General features: G+C 33.7%; 1 protein-coding gene across 1 annotated transcript; it reads left to right on the plus strand.

Moving 5' to 3' along the window:
• Positions 1–12,571: 12,571 nt before the first annotated feature.
• Positions 12,572–13,396, plus strand: CORC01_00090 (uncharacterized protein; the record flags this gene model as incomplete). The annotated part of the gene is made up of 5 exons (XM_022611748.1): positions 12,572–12,738; positions 12,816–12,931; positions 12,979–13,110; positions 13,168–13,304; positions 13,355–13,396. 5 exons carry the CDS (start codon positions 12,572–12,574, stop codon positions 13,394–13,396), a joined length of 594 nt encoding a protein of 197 aa, XP_022481753.1.
• Positions 13,397–17,365: the final 3,969 nt, after the last annotated feature.

The following is a 17,365-nucleotide window of genomic DNA, read 5'->3' on the forward strand; positions in this document are numbered from 1 at the left end:
AAGGATTTTTTTTAATTTAATAATAAATTCGGCTTTTTTAAACTTTTTTATTTTTTTCTATATAAATTCGATATTAAATACGTTTAATATATCGTTGGTTTATATATTAATGATCTTATAAAGTCCTTTTAAGTAATTAAAAATTAATAAATATAGATCGTAAGTTAATATAATTATATTTAGCTATTTAATATAGAAATCGTAATAAGTCGCTTATTAATAAGTTCTCGATTCTATTAACTTATATAATAATTTAAATATTTTAATAATCGTACCCTTTAGATATTTATTAATTATTTTTTTTAAAAAGTAAGTAAGGATCTTTTATATTAAATTAGTAGTGGATTATATATACGTTTATATAATATCCTTATTTTATATGTAATATTTATTTTTAATAAAAGAAAGGATTAAAGTTAGTATTAACCGTTAGCTATTTTTTTAAACCGTTAGCGATTACGTAAATAATTTTACTTTTTTAACGTTGTTATATTTTTAAATTACGTAACGAGATTTCTTATACGGCGCGTTAATTTTTTTATTTTTAATTTTTTAAATTATATATAATTTAAAGATTTATAAATTAGTATATTTATTTAGATTATATAAAACGAAGCGATATACGTTTCGATTTTATAAAGTTTTTATTTTAACGATATTTAAAGCTTTATAAGGCTTACCTTTTATAATAATAATCCTTTTTTTTTATAATTTTAAAACTAATTTAAAATTTATTTTTTTTTAGCTAAATAAAAGATATCGATATAATTATTAATTAATCTATTATAATTAAAAAGTTATAAAATTAAGTTTTTTTAAAGCCGACTTTGCCGCCGTCGCGGCGGATTTAATAGTTAATTATTTAATTTATTAATTACGACGATTTTATTAAGAACGATTTTTAATTAATCGATTTGGTTTTTGCTTTTTTAAATAAGAGGTAATTATTTAACCTTTTTTAACTTTTTTTTTTTTTTATAGATTATTTTTTTATTTATTTAGTTATATAATCGGATTACCGTTATTACGATTTTAAATAGTTAGTTTTAATTTTTTATAATTATATAAGAGCGCTTATTAATAGAGATTAGTTTATATAGTCCGGTTTATTTATTTACGATATCTTTTTAAATTTATATATTTAAGTTTTATAAAATATTAAAATTTTGTAATATATTAAGCTTATTATATACCGTTAAGGCTTTATTAATTTATTTTTTTATTTTTAAATTTTATAAAGTTCGTATTGCTTTTTTAATTATTTATATTTTTTAAATAATATTAAGCGACGGCGGCGACGAAATAATAGTTTTAAAATATAATCTGAATATTAAAAGCGTTAAAATTAGACCTTATAATCCGGTAGTATTATTATAATATTTTAACACTATTTATAAATAGTCGTTATTTATAAAATCCGGGCTTTTATTTTTAATAATTTTAAATACTCTTTTTAATTATTAATAGGCTCGTTCGATTTTATTAATATTATAATAAGCTTTAATTAATATTATTTTTAATTTAATTTTATACGATTTAGCGTTTTTTTTTAAATTCGATAGATTTAAAATTAATTCCGGTATTAATTTATATACCGTTAAATAGGCCTTAATACGTATTAATTTATTACGTTTTTAATATTATTTAAACCGTTTTTATTTAAAAATCGATAAAGAACTACTTTATTTAAAAAGAGGTAATTAAATCGATTATATAAAAAATTAGCCGGCTGTTTAAATAGAAAACGTTTATTATTATTTTTTAATTAAAATTAAACTCGTTATAAATTTTAAATTTAAATCGCCGTAGGTTTTATACGTTTATTTAATATTAATAATAGAACTTAATTAAATATTTTATTACCGCGATTTTAACGTTATTACTTAATTACTTAAGTAAAATATAGAGTTTTTAAATTAATAAATAACCGAATTTTTAATAAAAGCGCCGTAGTTTAGTTTTTATAAAATAATAAATTAATAAGATACCGGTTTTAAGTTTTATAAAAGCGTAGCCTTATCGTTATTTAATAGTTTTAAACGTTTTATTATTAATAATCCTATTTATAAGGTTTTTAAATATAATACTAAAGCGATTTATATTTACTAAATATAAAAAAAAATATATTAATAAGTAATATATAAAAAGTTATAATACTAAATTAAGTTTAAATATTAATTATTTCGATTTTAACGAGCTATTTATTTAGTTTAAACGTAATCTTAGCGATACCGGCCTTAGCGGTATTAAGTTTAGTTAGATAGATTTTTTTTAAGGTTTAGAACTGCTTTTTTCTCCCTATTAACTATTTTAAAGTTTTTATATTTAAAATAATTTTTTAAAAGGTTTTTAATCCGTATCGATCGTTAATAAAATAGGTTTACGTAATCTTTTTTATTTATTTAGTTAAATTATATAAAAAAGGTTTTAATATTGCTATTAAGCCTATTTCTTTTTTAAAAAAAAAATTTTTTTTATTTATTTGAGGTTAAAAATAAGAGGTTTCTGCTTTAGATTAGATTAAAAAGTCTCGAGGTTAAGTAATCTTTTTGCTAATAGATCGTAGTTAACCGTAAAAAAAAGCCTATTTATTTAGAGCTTTTACGGTTTATTTTTTATTAAGTATTAAATAGTTAATTATTAATAAGGTAAAATAGAGTTATTAAGTCTTATTTAGAATATTTAGATCTTTATCGTTATTAATTAAATAAGTAGTTAAATCTTTTATATTTTTAAATTTTATAATAAGGTTTATAATTTTAAGCGATTTGCTTTTATAATCGATAAAGAATTAATTATACTTAGCTAAATTAGTTTTACTAACGGTTCTTTTTACTTTTTTATATCGCTTATATATTTAGTTTTTTTTTTTTTAAATAATTATTAAATTAATAGCTTTTTTTTTAATATATATAATATTTCTAAGGTCTACGGGACCTTACTATAAAAGGTTTTTAATAACCGTCCGGAGCTATTTTTTTATTTTAGCCTTACGATCGGGCGTTATATTTAGTTTTTTTTCTTTTACCGTTATAAATATAATTAATTTAATATTATTAATACGGTTTTTTTTAAATTTAAAACTATTATTATTTAAATATCTTAGTTTTAATATTAAACCCGGTTTTAAATTAAGTATAAAGCGCTTTATAATCGTTAAGCTAGCTTTATAAAGTAAATCTTATTTTATTAACTTATTAAACCGTAGTTAATAAATAATCGATTTTTTATTTATCAGTTCCTTTTATTAATAGGGTTTTATTAATTTTATCGATTTATAAAATAAGTTTTTTAAAAAATTTTATCTTCGGTTTATTTTTTATTTTTTTTATTACCGATCCAAACGATAAAGTTTTAAATTTAATAAAAAGCCTTTTTTTTTAATTATTAGTTTTAAAATAGTTTTAAAAAGCGTTAACGATTATAATAAAATCGTTTTAATTAATTATTATATATACGATTTAATAATAATATTCTTTAACTTTTCTAATAAAAACGATAATAATCGCTAAGTAATATTAATAGTTTTAGATTTTAGTTTTTTTATAATTAATATAAAATATAATTAAAATCTTTTATAAAACCTCGTATTTTCTTTTTAAATACTTTTTTTTTTTAAAGAAGATTTTATATAAATTTATTAACTACCGTATACTAGCCGCTTTTAAGTTTAAATCTTTACGGCTTATTTAAAAAAAGGGATTAAAGCTATATTAGCCGTGGTTAATTAATCGCGATTTAACGCTCGTATTTAGTTAAATAAAGCTAAATAGCCTCGTTTTTATTAACGATTTATTAATTATAATAAAGGTTTATAAAAGTAGTAATAACTTTATTTTTAATAATATTTTTTTAATTAATATAGATTTTAAAGCCGAAATAGCTTTATTTATAATTTTAAATAAGAATTCAGGCTTTTTAATCCGCTAAGTAAACTATTCGAATTAATTAATTACCTAGTCGACTTACGCTTTAAATTAAATTAAGAAATTAATTATTTAAACCGTTATTATAAAGGTTTTATAAAGCTATTTCGCTAGCGTTTAATTTAATAAGATTTTATTATTATAAATAAATCCGCTAAATTCTTTAATAATCCGTTTATTTACGAATTTAAATTAATTGTCGGGTTAATAATTTAAGTTATTAATTATATAATAAAATAAAGTTCACTTAGTTAGGTTTTATTTATAATATATTTTAATTATAAATAATAACGTCGTATTAATTTAATCGTTATTAAGATTGTTTATATCGTTATATAATTAATTTTTTTAATACGTTTAAATATTAATAATAATTTATTAATTTAAGATAAATACTCTTACCTACGCCCGGCTTAACTCGCTTAAGGTCGTATTACGGCTTATACTAAAACTTAAAGCGATCGTTATATTAGTTTTTAATATATTAAAATTTAACTTATTTAAAAATAATAGTAGTAGCTTTTTATCGTCGCTCGACTTATTATTAAAAATTAAATCAGTTCTTACGCACTAAGTTTATTTTATAATATTCTTTATATTTATTTTTTAATTTATAAATAAGTTTTTAATATTATTTTTAATTATTATAAGCTTTTTCTACTCGATCTAAGCGGTTTTGTTATATTTTATTAAAATAGATTATAGTTAGTTTAATAACGTTTTAAATATATATATTTCTTTTTAAATAAATATTTAAAAGGCGTATATATTTATTAAGCGAATTATTATTATTCGGTAGTTTATTTCCTTTTAAGAGGTATAAAAAGACCGTTTTAAATCCGTTTTTAGTCTTTTTTTCTTTAGGATTACCTTAGCCTTAGCTTTTTCTTTTAGTACCCGTTGTTAAATTATAAAGATACTTATTACTTTTGTACGGTAGGTGCTCGTAGTGGGCCGGTTAAGCTTAGAAATTTTATAATAGCCTCGTTTTTTTTTTTCTTATAGATCGTCGTCGAGGCAGTATTCTATTCGTTTGCTTAAAGAGGTAGTGAAAAAGTTAAAAAGAGGTTAAATTAAATAAGATCTTACGAGGTTTACTTTATATTTTCGATCTTTTTTTTAATCTAATCGTCATATAATAAAGGCTTATTTTTTATACTTATAAAATTAAATAGATTACGTAGTTTATTATTTACGTTTTTATTTTATATTTATATTTCGTAAGCTATAAAATAAACGTAAATATTATATAATTCGGTCGCGGTTAATATAAATATAAAATAAATAGATTTATATATTTATTATAAAAAGTAAATAAAAAAAAAAAGTAAAAAAAAAAGTTTTTTAAAATTAAAAAAGGTATAAAAAAGAAGGATTTTTTTAATAATTAGCGGTTAATTTAAATAGTTCTATTAATAAACCGTTTAAAGGCGTTATTAACGTAATAAACGCTTTTTTTTTAATAAAAATTTAAAAAATCGGAAATCTTTTATTCCGTATAGCGTTAAAAAGTCGTTTTATTTAGTTTTTATAAAAAGTTAAAATAGCGCGATTCCTTTATTTTATATAGTATTAAAAAGTTATTTTTTTTTTTTATAATAGCTTTATTAATTTGCGATAGTAATTAAATTATTAATTAATATTAGTTTATGTAATTATAAAGTGATTTATTTAATTGAACCGTAGTAATAAAGAGTTAATTATTTTTATATTAATCTCTGCGTAAAGTGGAAAAGAGAGGTTTTAATTATAAATTAGATCGCCGGTTAAACGTTAATATAAAGACCTTTAGATGGCCCCTGCGCTGGCGCTAACTCGAGGTCGAATTAGGCTTCTAATCCGATAATAAGACTTAAGAAAGGTTATTTCGTCTTTACGGTTTTAAATTCTCACAAAAGTTTCAATATAAAATACTTTATAAGTAACGTATATACATAGCGAGTCGCTTATTATAACGAGTCGCCTACTTCTAAATACCCTCTTACTATTTATATAAATTAATTAAGCTATATTATATAAAATTAATTAAAACTACTTATTAACCTCTTTTTTAAAAGTTTTTTAAACTACTTAATATATTTATATATTATATTTAATTTTTTTATAATTACTATATTATTACCTACGCGATTTAACCCCTTTTATATAAATACCTTTTAAATATATGTTTTCGTTTTTAATATTAATAACCCCTTTTTTTTATTTAGATTATTTTAGTTTTAATAATATTAAATAAGTTTTTAAAACGTAATTATGTTTTTTTAATTTTCCGGCGCTTATTTAATATTTTATTTATTATATAAAGCCCGCGGTATTTAGTTTTAATAAAAGCTAATTTATATATTAACTTATTAATATTTTTAATTTATAAATTAATAACTTTATATAAATATATTAATAAGTTATATTAATAATTATAAATCCGTTTCTTAAATAAAATAGAGCTTTATATAGCGTTATATATTATAATTAATTTTTTTAAGTCCTAAGAGCCCTAATTATTTAAATATAAATTAAATAATATTAGCGTTTTTAGCTTAAAATCTAAGTAAGAAATAACTATTTTTAAATTAAAAAGTATAATTTTAGCTTATTTAAAACTAGCTCGTACGTTTTCTTTATTTATTAAAATAAAAAAAGCTATTTTAAAAATAAAAAAAAAGTCGTTTTTAATAATATATATAATTTATATTTATATTTTTTTCTCGATTTTTTTATTATATAAAGCTTTTAATAGATTAAGATAATTAATATTAAAAAGTTAAAACTCGTATAATAAATAAAGAAATAGATAAAAAGCGATAATACTATACTTTTTATAATAATTATCGAATTTAATTAATTTATAATTATTATAATTATTAAGAATTAAAAGCCGTTTATTATTTTTTATATAAGAGTTTATATATTTTTCAAATAACTTAGTTAATTAAAACCGATTTTATTTATAATTTATTTATTTTCGCTAAAATAAATAAATTATTTAAAAAAGAATTAGTTATTAATATATTATAAAAAGAAATAATATTTACTTTTTATAATAACGTACGGAGGTAGCGCTTAGCTATTTATATATATACTTTAAATAATAAAAACTTATTTTTAATTATTAAACTATTTTATATAAGGCTTTTTATAATAATTAAAAGTTATAATAACTTTTACGTACGAAAATATTCTTATTAAAAAGCCCGTTTTATTAAAATTATAAATATTATAATTATATATTCTATATTTTGTATTATATTTTATATAAAAATAAACTAAGCTTAAATAATTATAAGATTTTTAATTAATATCTTTTAATAATCGATTTTATATTAAAAACGCGTTTTTAATTATAATTAGCGTTATATAAAGTTCTTTATTTATTACGGTTCGATATATATTATATTATATTTATTAAAAAAATAATTAGTTATATTTTATATATTATTAAATCGTAATAAAAATCCTTAATTAATTAAGTTAATAATTCGTTTAAAAATCACGGTTTTTCTTAAAAAAAATTATTTTTTTTAAATTTATATAAATTTTATATTAAAATAATAAATTAAAATGTCGGTCGTAAAGTATTATTTTTAAAATATTATAAATAAAAACCACTTTTTATATAGATAAATTTAAGTTTTTTTTAATAGTTTAAAATATAAAGATAATACGACTTTTATTTAAAAAAAAAATTAATAATTATACGTAAAGAAAAATAGTTATTAAGATAGAAAGTATAAAAGGAAAGGAAAGTAAGCGACTCGTTATAATAGGCGACTCGCTATGTATATACGTTAGTGTAGATGCCGCGACAAAGCTTAAAGTCGGATGGCCGATCCCACGGTCTATAGGGAGGGTTTCGAGGCCGTAATGTTGCAGAGAAACGGATGATTATCTCTTTTTGAAATTAATATATTTACGGAAAATGGCCCGTGAATCCACAAATTTTAATGATAGGGAAACGGAGCTAATCACGCGTCTCTGAAGATAAACGACAAACAAAACGTTAAATGTTGTGTAAAAACCCCTCGTCATAACAAGTTAAACACAAGCTTTTGGGTAGAAAAATGACGTCGTTCGCTGAGACAAGATAGAACACTGGGTTACACCGTGTCTATGAGAACTCCCTATAATTAAAGCTTCATAAGAAGTTTGTTGCCCCAATTTAAGTGAATGTTAAAATAACGATAAAGCTGGTAAAAGTTGAGGTGCTTCCTCCTCAAAGCATTGAATTCAAGATTCTGACCAGCGGAGCTACACTTCGGCTGTTAATCGTCTGACACTAGTCCGTCTCTTCGTGACTATAGCTCTATTACACCATTCCACTAAGGAGGTAAGCGAAGACCAAGTCGTCAGAGGGTTTGCAATCCCAACGAATTCTTAATTGATTTCTTGCAGAACCAGATTTGACGATGTGTGATATCAATCCCTACTCCGTGCCAACAGGTCGTATCATTGTCTTCAGGCTGATGATAGTAACAGCGAACCTGGATTTGAGGATCAGGAGAAGGCGAATTGCTTATACAGTCGCAACGGAGCGACTACGCGCGCGTTCGGCAATCCTGGTATCTCATGATCACTCTTGCCCTCGCTGGGTTTACCTCTGGGCTCTTGGTTGCCTCTCTATCTTCCTCTCCCTCTCGTCTGCTAACCACGGCCATCCCTACATGCGAGGGCGCGATCAAGGTGGCACCAGATTGTGAGGTGAGACAATTCGGAAACCAAATTTGACGATGTGTATACCACGATGTAGCAATCACAACTCCAATGCAGTTTAATGGACCAGGACGATCCATTTTGGCGTCAACGGTTAAGCCTCTTCGGACGAGTCCAGACCGCAGAGCGACGCGAAATGGCGTGCTGTGGTGCTACCAGGTTTACGGGCTTGTGAAATTTTCTCACACTGAAGCTCACGCCATTGGACTTGATATCAAGGAATCTCTTCCTAAAGTCCACTGAATCACAGCTCGGGAGCCTATGGAACCAGCTGGGCTTATGGGCTGAATTGTTTGGTAGGCTGAAAAAAACAGAAAATTTCAAGCCATTCCCCAATAAGCATGGTATATGAAGTAACAAATCTGTACTTTCATCACATAAGCATCACCTAGAAAACTTTTCTAGCATCAGTTCCACCAGGAGCACAAGATCTTTGACCCCTTCGTCCTTGATGCAAACAGAACTAACCATGAAATTTCTATGATTAGCCATGGAAGATTGCTTGCTGCCGACTGTTGGTATTCTTCGGAAGACTACTAATGCAAGCAGAGCTCAAACATTGTTTTGGCTACATCCTTTAAAGCCTCCAATGGTCTATGGACATTAATTTAAAGTATAGAGACGTCGATCTCAGTGATCCGAAACATGTCTGCATTAGTGAATTTGGTGATGTGCAACAGTGTAAGAGCCAGGCAATCTTTTCTACAGGCCCCGTCCTTGATTAAACATTCATATCCTAATCCGAGCTTCAGGATGCGGCTTTTAGATGGTTTGAAGCCCATTAGATGGTATCTGGTCTGTCGTAAGGGCCTTCAATTGAATGTCACGGTCATGTTAGGATGCATAAGTAAGAACAGTTGCATGCTGATCATGGGAACTGAGATTTTAGAACAAGAAATTAAAACCTCATCTTTGAAGCCAGTGAGCCCTGTGACCAAATTCCTACAATGGTGATAAAGGATATCAGAGAGAAATTGATGCACCATTTCTTGATATGACCACTTAGACATTGAGAGTAGTAAGTGTGCTTTCCTCATCCTATCGTAAACTGATTCTAAATATCAAGCGACGTTTGATGGATCACGTGAGGGATGGGCCACGTATCTTACGTCCGTCGAGCATTCGGATGCAATCTCAACCGTACATCTTTACACAACCCGAAATTAAGGGCGAACCCACCGAGTTCAAATCATTCGTCAGTAAGGTCGTCAAAGCAAAATTTGCAGAAGATAATGCCTAGAATAGGGAATCCAAACCTATCGTCTGCTTAGCAGAACACAGCTATCTAGGTCCCGAGATCTAGAGCTGTATCATTAATATAAGAACGACTGGAGGACAAATTGTGATGAAGATTGCAGCTAATACAAATGTAAGACTTGGTCTAGCCCACAGAGCCAGTGAAGTTGACTAACTGTAATTCGGCGTTAAAGCGGTTTGTCATAGAAACGTCCTTGTTTGAGGACTTCGACTAGACCTTTTTTTTTTTTTTTTTTAAACAATCAATCAAAAATTAAATTTCAGTTGTTCAAAGGAACGCAATATAGAATGTACCGTATTTTGGATGGACCAAATCACCATTCGAGATGAATATGATGTTCCGTGAACCACTGAAATATATGATCCCAATTGACGCAGTCATGCTACTAACACTGAATTTCATCCACGGCCAATCAAACCAGTCTACCTGGTCAAAGTGCCAAGAGCTACATCGACCTTCATGACAACTTGGCGGAGGTGGTCAATTCAATGATCAACATGCGAAGAATAAGCTCGCCTTCCTTGAGGGTCAGTCGCCTAGTTTCAAAAGGATACAGCTCCGGTGTCATTGCTATTTGTATCGTTCTTCAGCCCAACATCAGAGATCGGAAGACAATGAAAATATTGGTGAAGACTCGCTAGATAATGTAACTATTGGAACACATCAAGCTCCGCTACGTATACTCCCTGCTCGTCTTCCAGCGTGGGAGCGGAGACAAATTTATGCCTACCTTGATTGCTGTCTCTGTGTTGACCCTTATCACCATGGCGTTTGAGAGATGAGCCCACGCCTCGTCTAGCTCCGGGGGTGGGTGGCCTCCATAACCCCTCATCGTGTAACACCGTTGTGAACCCGAGTTTCTTGAATTCGGTAGCTTCAGTAGCAGAAGCTTTATTGAGCGATGGATTTAAATTGGATTGACGGGCCATTACATATTTTGGAGGTGTTCTGGGTTAAAGACGTACAGATAAAACCTGGCGCGGCACAAGAATGTCTCTGGTCACACAGCGTTGAAGAGCCTTGTTGAAAGAATGTCCAAGCGATAGAGTAGGCATGAAATGCCTACCGGAATTGCTGATGAAACCACTATTGCCGGCCAATGCCCCGACTTGGGAGGCAGTTGCAAGGGGTCATTGTGCAAAAGCCAGTGCCCCAAAAATGATCGAGACTCTGGGCCACGTATTAGGAGAGAAAATTGCATTGAAAAGCCGCTATTTGCTTCCAGTTTGGTTTTCCTCAATGTTGACTTAGTGCTTACCACAGAGAGAGTCTCTAGGTAGATAATTACACAAGTCAGGAGGATGGAGAAATCGATGGAGACATACTGCCTGTCGCAGTGAGCGCTACAGTCCAGTCATCTACATTATTGACGAGCATCCCATGAGTATTTCAAATGCCAATGTCTCCTTGACTTGGTATCTATGGTTTTCACATATAGTTTCACCCTGGAAATCACTCTCTTTTTCCAGAATTCAAAGACCAATACTTACATGTATACATTGCCATAACTCTTTTGATCTAATAAAACCATTGTTCTAAGTAGTTGAATCTTATCATCAAGATGGTTTGGCTGTGCCCGCATTTAGTTGAGGCCCTCATAACAACAAGAAGACCAACGATTACTGCACCGAGGCTCTGCTCGATATCGTTATCAAGCTTTCAAGGCGGAATGTTTATAATTTGGACAATGTGTCCCTTTAGGCTTCGTAATCCTTTCACTGTGTGGAGAACAAGTTCATATACTTATGCGCTTCGCTTCCTCCAAGACCTTTCGACTTTCTATACTACACGCCTTCTTTAAGGTTCTGAACTCGACCATAAGCTATACACGAATATTGCACGAAACCGAAACCGAACTTACTTTCAATGCCTTAATGGCTCTGGACGATTAAGAAACGTTTCTCACACTAATGGATTAGGCTGTGAAACCTGTCCAAGCTTCCCTTAAGCCAAGTACCACTAGATTGCCACGTGAAGATACCCCAAATTGGCCCCGGCTGTAAGGTGGAAGAATCAGTCGGGTGGGTGAGCACTTCCAGATCCGGAAGCTCCGCGGCAACCCTCCCATGGGCTAAACACACCAGGTGGGACATAACCATAAAATAGAGAATAGAACCCATCATCACGTTCATATTTTGGCCCCTGCTGCGCGGATAAACTTCTCCGGCAATGAATGGACTCATACCGTATAGTGCGGGGTTCCGAGTCGAACTAAAGTCAGCCCTTTCGTCCCTCTCGTCCGTGCGAAGTCGCCAGGGATGGATTGCCTCAATAGCCTTTTCTCCCTGTGACGATCAGGGAGGGTTGAAAGCCCCATTTCAAAAGATTAAAACCCACAGAGCTTATCCCTTGCCTACGAGAGCTGCTTCCAGACCCCCAACTGGTTCACTCGTCATTCTCAGCCAACCCATTAACACAGTATCTCTGCCGGATTGGAAGTACAATTCGACCTCGAGTCAGCGCAAGCGCAGGGGCCATCTACGGACCTCTATATTAGCTTCCAATTGACTACGGTTAGCACCACTCTTTTCCACTTCACGCAGAGATTCAATATACAGTCAATTGACCCTTCGTCATCACGTTCGAACTACAGTTCGAACCCATTTATTTATCTTGTAATACGGATACCAACAATCTCCCACATCGACCTTCGAACTGATATTTCTACTCAAACAACATCATGGTCAAACTCTGGGCAAGTATCGTAATAGGAGTTGGGAGCATCGTTGCGGCTTCACCTGTCAATTTAGACATTGTGCCCTTGATTGGCCCTAGATCCAATTCCCCGGATCAGTCCGGCAAGGGCAAATGCTCATCTAGCTGCGGCAAACAAAATTTTGTTTTCACGTAGGCATCTTGACTCAGGAATAAAAACGCCGACAATCTCGTTGGCCGTCCATAATGACTGACACACTTCTTTCCAGCGGCCTACCATGGAATCATCCCGCTGTCGTAACCAGCGGGTTCACTCCCCAGCAGGTCGAGGCCGGCATCCGCGCGGACATGGCCGCGATAACAAAGGCTGGCTACAACATCAAGGGTTGGCTGCATCTTTTATTGAGATACTATTGACTGATATAATTACAGCTGTCCTCCTCGGCCCTGAAGATAGCTTGGACTCCCTCTCTGACGAATTGAAGGGTGTGGACTGGACCGGAACAGGTGTTGGCTTCGGCGTTCGGGGAAGTCCTTCGCCAGTAATCACACGCCGCCTCATGGGTTTGTTCTTCTCTCAAGTCAGCTGTTTGACCATGTACTAAATCTCTTGATTCACAGATACTGTGCAATTGTACCGGGACGAGGTACCTCGCGCTAGGATCTTGTTCAATTACTCGCCTGTCACGTCCCTTTGGGCTATTCAACAGTACTTCCCACTGTCGAGCGAATGCTCAAAGACCAACGGAACTGATTTAGTATGTTTTAACCCTTATTTCTGGACTGTTTGGATTAACTGGATTATCAGGGAATCGCGATCCGATGTCGTGCCTGCTCTCCTCCCGCTTAGAGAGAAGACCTTCAACCAAACGATTTTGCGATGCTGTCCCAAAAAGGGTCAAAAGTCAAGCTTTTCCTTCACCATGCTGATTATCTTGACGTTTGTATTGGAAGAGTCTTCAATGACTGTAAACCCCTTCGCGGTAGATAGAGCTAAAGGAAGCTTACCAGCCCAATCGAGAAATATCACATCGCTGGATATCGCTAAGTGGGCGAGTGGAACCCTTGGTCGTCTGAATCGCTGTCCATGGGCTTACTATGCGTTTATTTCAGTAGCGCCCTTCGGCCCATTGGAAGGAAGCGAGCGTAGTCCCCAGCAACTTCTTTGTGTGGCCATTTCAGAGCTTCGGGCTCACTGCAAGGCGTCTTGACCACGAGATCAATAGGTGCAGCGACTGAGTGACCATTGGTTATTGCCATGTCTAGCAAGAGGAGAGGCTCAAAGAAATAGCCGGCATCACTGCTGGGGTAAAGTAAGGCCCCGGTAAACAGTCTTGCGCAGGCTCGACTTCATAAACGAACAAGCGCTGATCCATCTAAAGTTGGTCTGAATATCAAGGCTCTGACTCTATCATCCTCGGAAATCGTTTCTTGCTACCCCGAGAGTCCATTTTTCTCTCTCTGCGGGTAGCGATTCCCTCAATTTCTGACCACGGCGAAAGGTCTGGCACCGTCGTAGAAAGACATCCAATACCGCAAAGTCGCTGAAATCTGGGATCGAGAAAGTATCAAAAGAATCCCCGATTGAATGACACACGCAGTAGAGTGAACTAAGAACCACTGAGACTCTTGTAATGATAACACTCGTTTTCTGCTGGGTGGGGCGATCCTTTAGGCTGTCTGTGGTCTCAAATCCAGGCGGATAACAAGAACGAGCTGGCTGAGTCACCACCCGGTTTGATCGAGAATGGACACTTCCAGCAAGCTTACTAAATTGAGAATTCTACATGAGTGTTCTTCGAAGGTTTGCGATGTTCAAGAAGACAACGCGACACAGCGCATTACGACACGACGCGGTACGTGTCTGATGGCTGTGGCTGAAGTGGCTGAAGTGGCTGTGCATGAGCAGTTAGGGAAAGATGATATAATTGGCTCAATCCCCTGTAAAGAATAGTGGATTCCGCGCGATATCTGAAACTCAAGTGTTCAACAGCGAAGAACGAAAACGCGTCTGCGCCATACATCATTACTTCAATACACATCACCATCACGAAGGAAGCAGCCCACCAGTTTATGCCAACTTCACAATCCTCAATTTCACTCAGTGCACTACGCAGACCAGAAAACATGTCCCGTGCCGATACTGAAATCTTGGAGGCGAAGCAGGCTCGCGCTGCCCACGCGCGCGCGTCCAGAGCCGCGAACAAGGCCAAGCGCGAGAAGCTGAAGGCGGCCAAGCAGGCGCGTGCCGCTCATGCGCGCACCGCCAAGAAAAACAGTCAGAAGCCCTGTGTTTGCCACTAGGTAGTGGCTAATTGAGGATTCAGACGCCAAGGCTTAGGAAAGGGTACTGGGTTCTGGGCTGGCGCAGAGGGAAGAACTAGATTGAAATTGAACGGCTTGTTTTCTTCTCTCCCCGCTACTGAATTAATGATGAAACTACGGAATGCTCTTTTTTTGGAAGTGTACTCGAAGCATGTGGCGCTGGTCATAATCTTTGAGGATACATTCGGCCTGTCGCAGCGCCACACGTGGCGCTGGCTAGCAAACTGCCAACAAGACCGCTTACCACGAAACGACCATTCTGTGGGCTCGCTCTCTACGGCGTATATATAGGTCATCCCTTGTAGGAGCTCCTTGTAGCCGAATGAAGTCATTTTTCTACTATAGATGCCTCTCACTTGATTCCTCGCATTGTGGTACAGCCCAGATAGCCGCCACGACCAGAAGGGGCCTTAGCTAATGGGAATTAAATCATACAATCAGGCGTAGAGGACACGGTACAATATGGTACATGACCGGTCATCCTGTGACATCAGTACCCGAGACTATCAGCAAACTTTGGGCGGCGTAATGTGCTTTCGGATGATGCAATTCCATTGGTCTGAAAGTAAGCTGCTCTCCACCTTATGCGATGCGTGGGTGATCGGGTGGGTGTATAGATGAACGGACAAATCGCAACAAAGATCTTCATCATCATTAACTTCTATGGAAGTAATAAGATTACTGCTCGAAGTAGCACCATTGTTTAGCTACCCCACTTCGTGTTCTTACAATAATTTGTGCTGATAGCCCGTATGAGTCTTCCAGCTAACTGTTCCAGGCTGAGACTGTTGGCAGTCAATGAGGCAGGACATCAGAAGGAAAGAAATCCTCATATCTACAACAGTTGAAAATCTGGGATTCGAAAGAAACACAATATATTGTAGAAGGTGACTCGGAAAAGCCCTGGTAATTATCTTTACATAAGTACGCCTCGCAGAGCTCATTCCCTTTGCAACGAAAATGAGGTCTTCAGCTTCCTAGCCTTTTTGACTGGTTGCGCACCAGAAGTTGGCAGATAGGAGTGACGGTAAGTGAAATCAGCATTCGAGTGCACGCACCAAAATCTAGCATCCCAGGTACGACTGAAGCTGGTTTTCCAGAGCCTGGTCAACGCCGGCTTTATCGCGAGCGGTGATGGAGCCCCGGCCACGGCAACCTCTGTCAGCTTTCGCACGCGGACCATCAGCTCTGCGGGATGTCAATAGGCTGGAGTCGACGATGGAGATTTAATCGATGGGCTGGACATATCACTCGCTCAAAGATCTTTCGTGCATCCCATCCTGACTGGGTTGAACAGTGTGGTTGTGCTAACCGCAGGCTATACTGAAATACCATACTTGCTCTTGTCCTTGCGCGCGATAGTAGACTATAATGCCATACTGACAGATATCAAAACTGCAGCTAGACAGCTTTCACAGAGGAGGGCTTGGAAGCGCCCAAGGTAATTGCCACTTGAGCGATAGAGGGTTAACAGCAGGGGCCAAGGAAGTGACGCTCAGGCGAGATTTCCAGCGCTTCTTGCGGTCGGGAATTCAGTTTCTCAACACTTTCGCGAGCTTAAGTCTCCGAAAGGATTTAGTAGCAGCGTTTCTTTCATCTGGGAATTTTTGTAACGACGGGGCAAGTTGTTGATGCAGCGACGCCTGATGCCAAGATTGCATGTTCCAAACCCCCCACCCCCTTTTTTTCTCTCTGCTAATTTAACTTTTGCCGCGAAAGTAAATGATATTGAGCTGTGCATGTTATCAAGATAAGGTAAACCTTATCATATAAGTCGGTATCCATAGACTAGAATGTTGACACTAACTAGGGAGTCGACACCAGAGGTCGAGGGCTAGACTTAGAAATCACGATCATCCTTTAACTGTTTCCACTCAGAATTGATTGTAGGGAAGTATTCCATTACTTTATGATTTTGGTATCACTCACGTCTTATTCTCATGCTGTTAATTTGTTTCTGTTTCTTTCAACTTGGTCTCTGGTGTGAGCGATAGATTGGCTTATTGGTGGAATAGTATTGGATTGATCGAATGCTGAAGCAGTTTCCCAGCAGGCGACGGGGATTGTCGTGGTCACACAATTTGTGCCCAGGGCCTCCTGAGTCAGTCATCGGATTTCTTGACGGTTGTATCTCTTTACGGTTGAAGCAAATCAGGTTTCGTAATGTCACTGTCAATCTGAATAAGGTTTTCTGGACGCGTTTAGAGCTTCATTTAATTAAATAAACCTTTCTGCTCATACTCTTGGCTGAACTCTAAGCTCCGACTTTCCCGGTCAACCCGGTTAGCAAACATGAAGGGAAATGAAGTTCAGTGTCTCCAGACAGTCCAAAATAGCCTGTCTTTGACATTTTTTAGCGTGCCATCTCATGTCATTCTCGTCTCAAGAAAGTTCAACCTCGATCATAAGGCTTCTCAACGAATGGTTCCCGCAACTCCATCCGATTTGATTAGGTTTTGACATGTCTCAGTCCTGGTTGTCAGAAAAATCGAAA

The sequence above is a fragment of the Colletotrichum orchidophilum genome (genome assembly GCF_001831195.1).
Source record: "Colletotrichum orchidophilum strain IMI 309357 chromosome Unknown Scaffold_1.1, whole genome shotgun sequence".
Taxonomy (NCBI): Eukaryota; Fungi; Ascomycota; class Sordariomycetes; order Glomerellales; family Glomerellaceae; genus Colletotrichum; species Colletotrichum orchidophilum.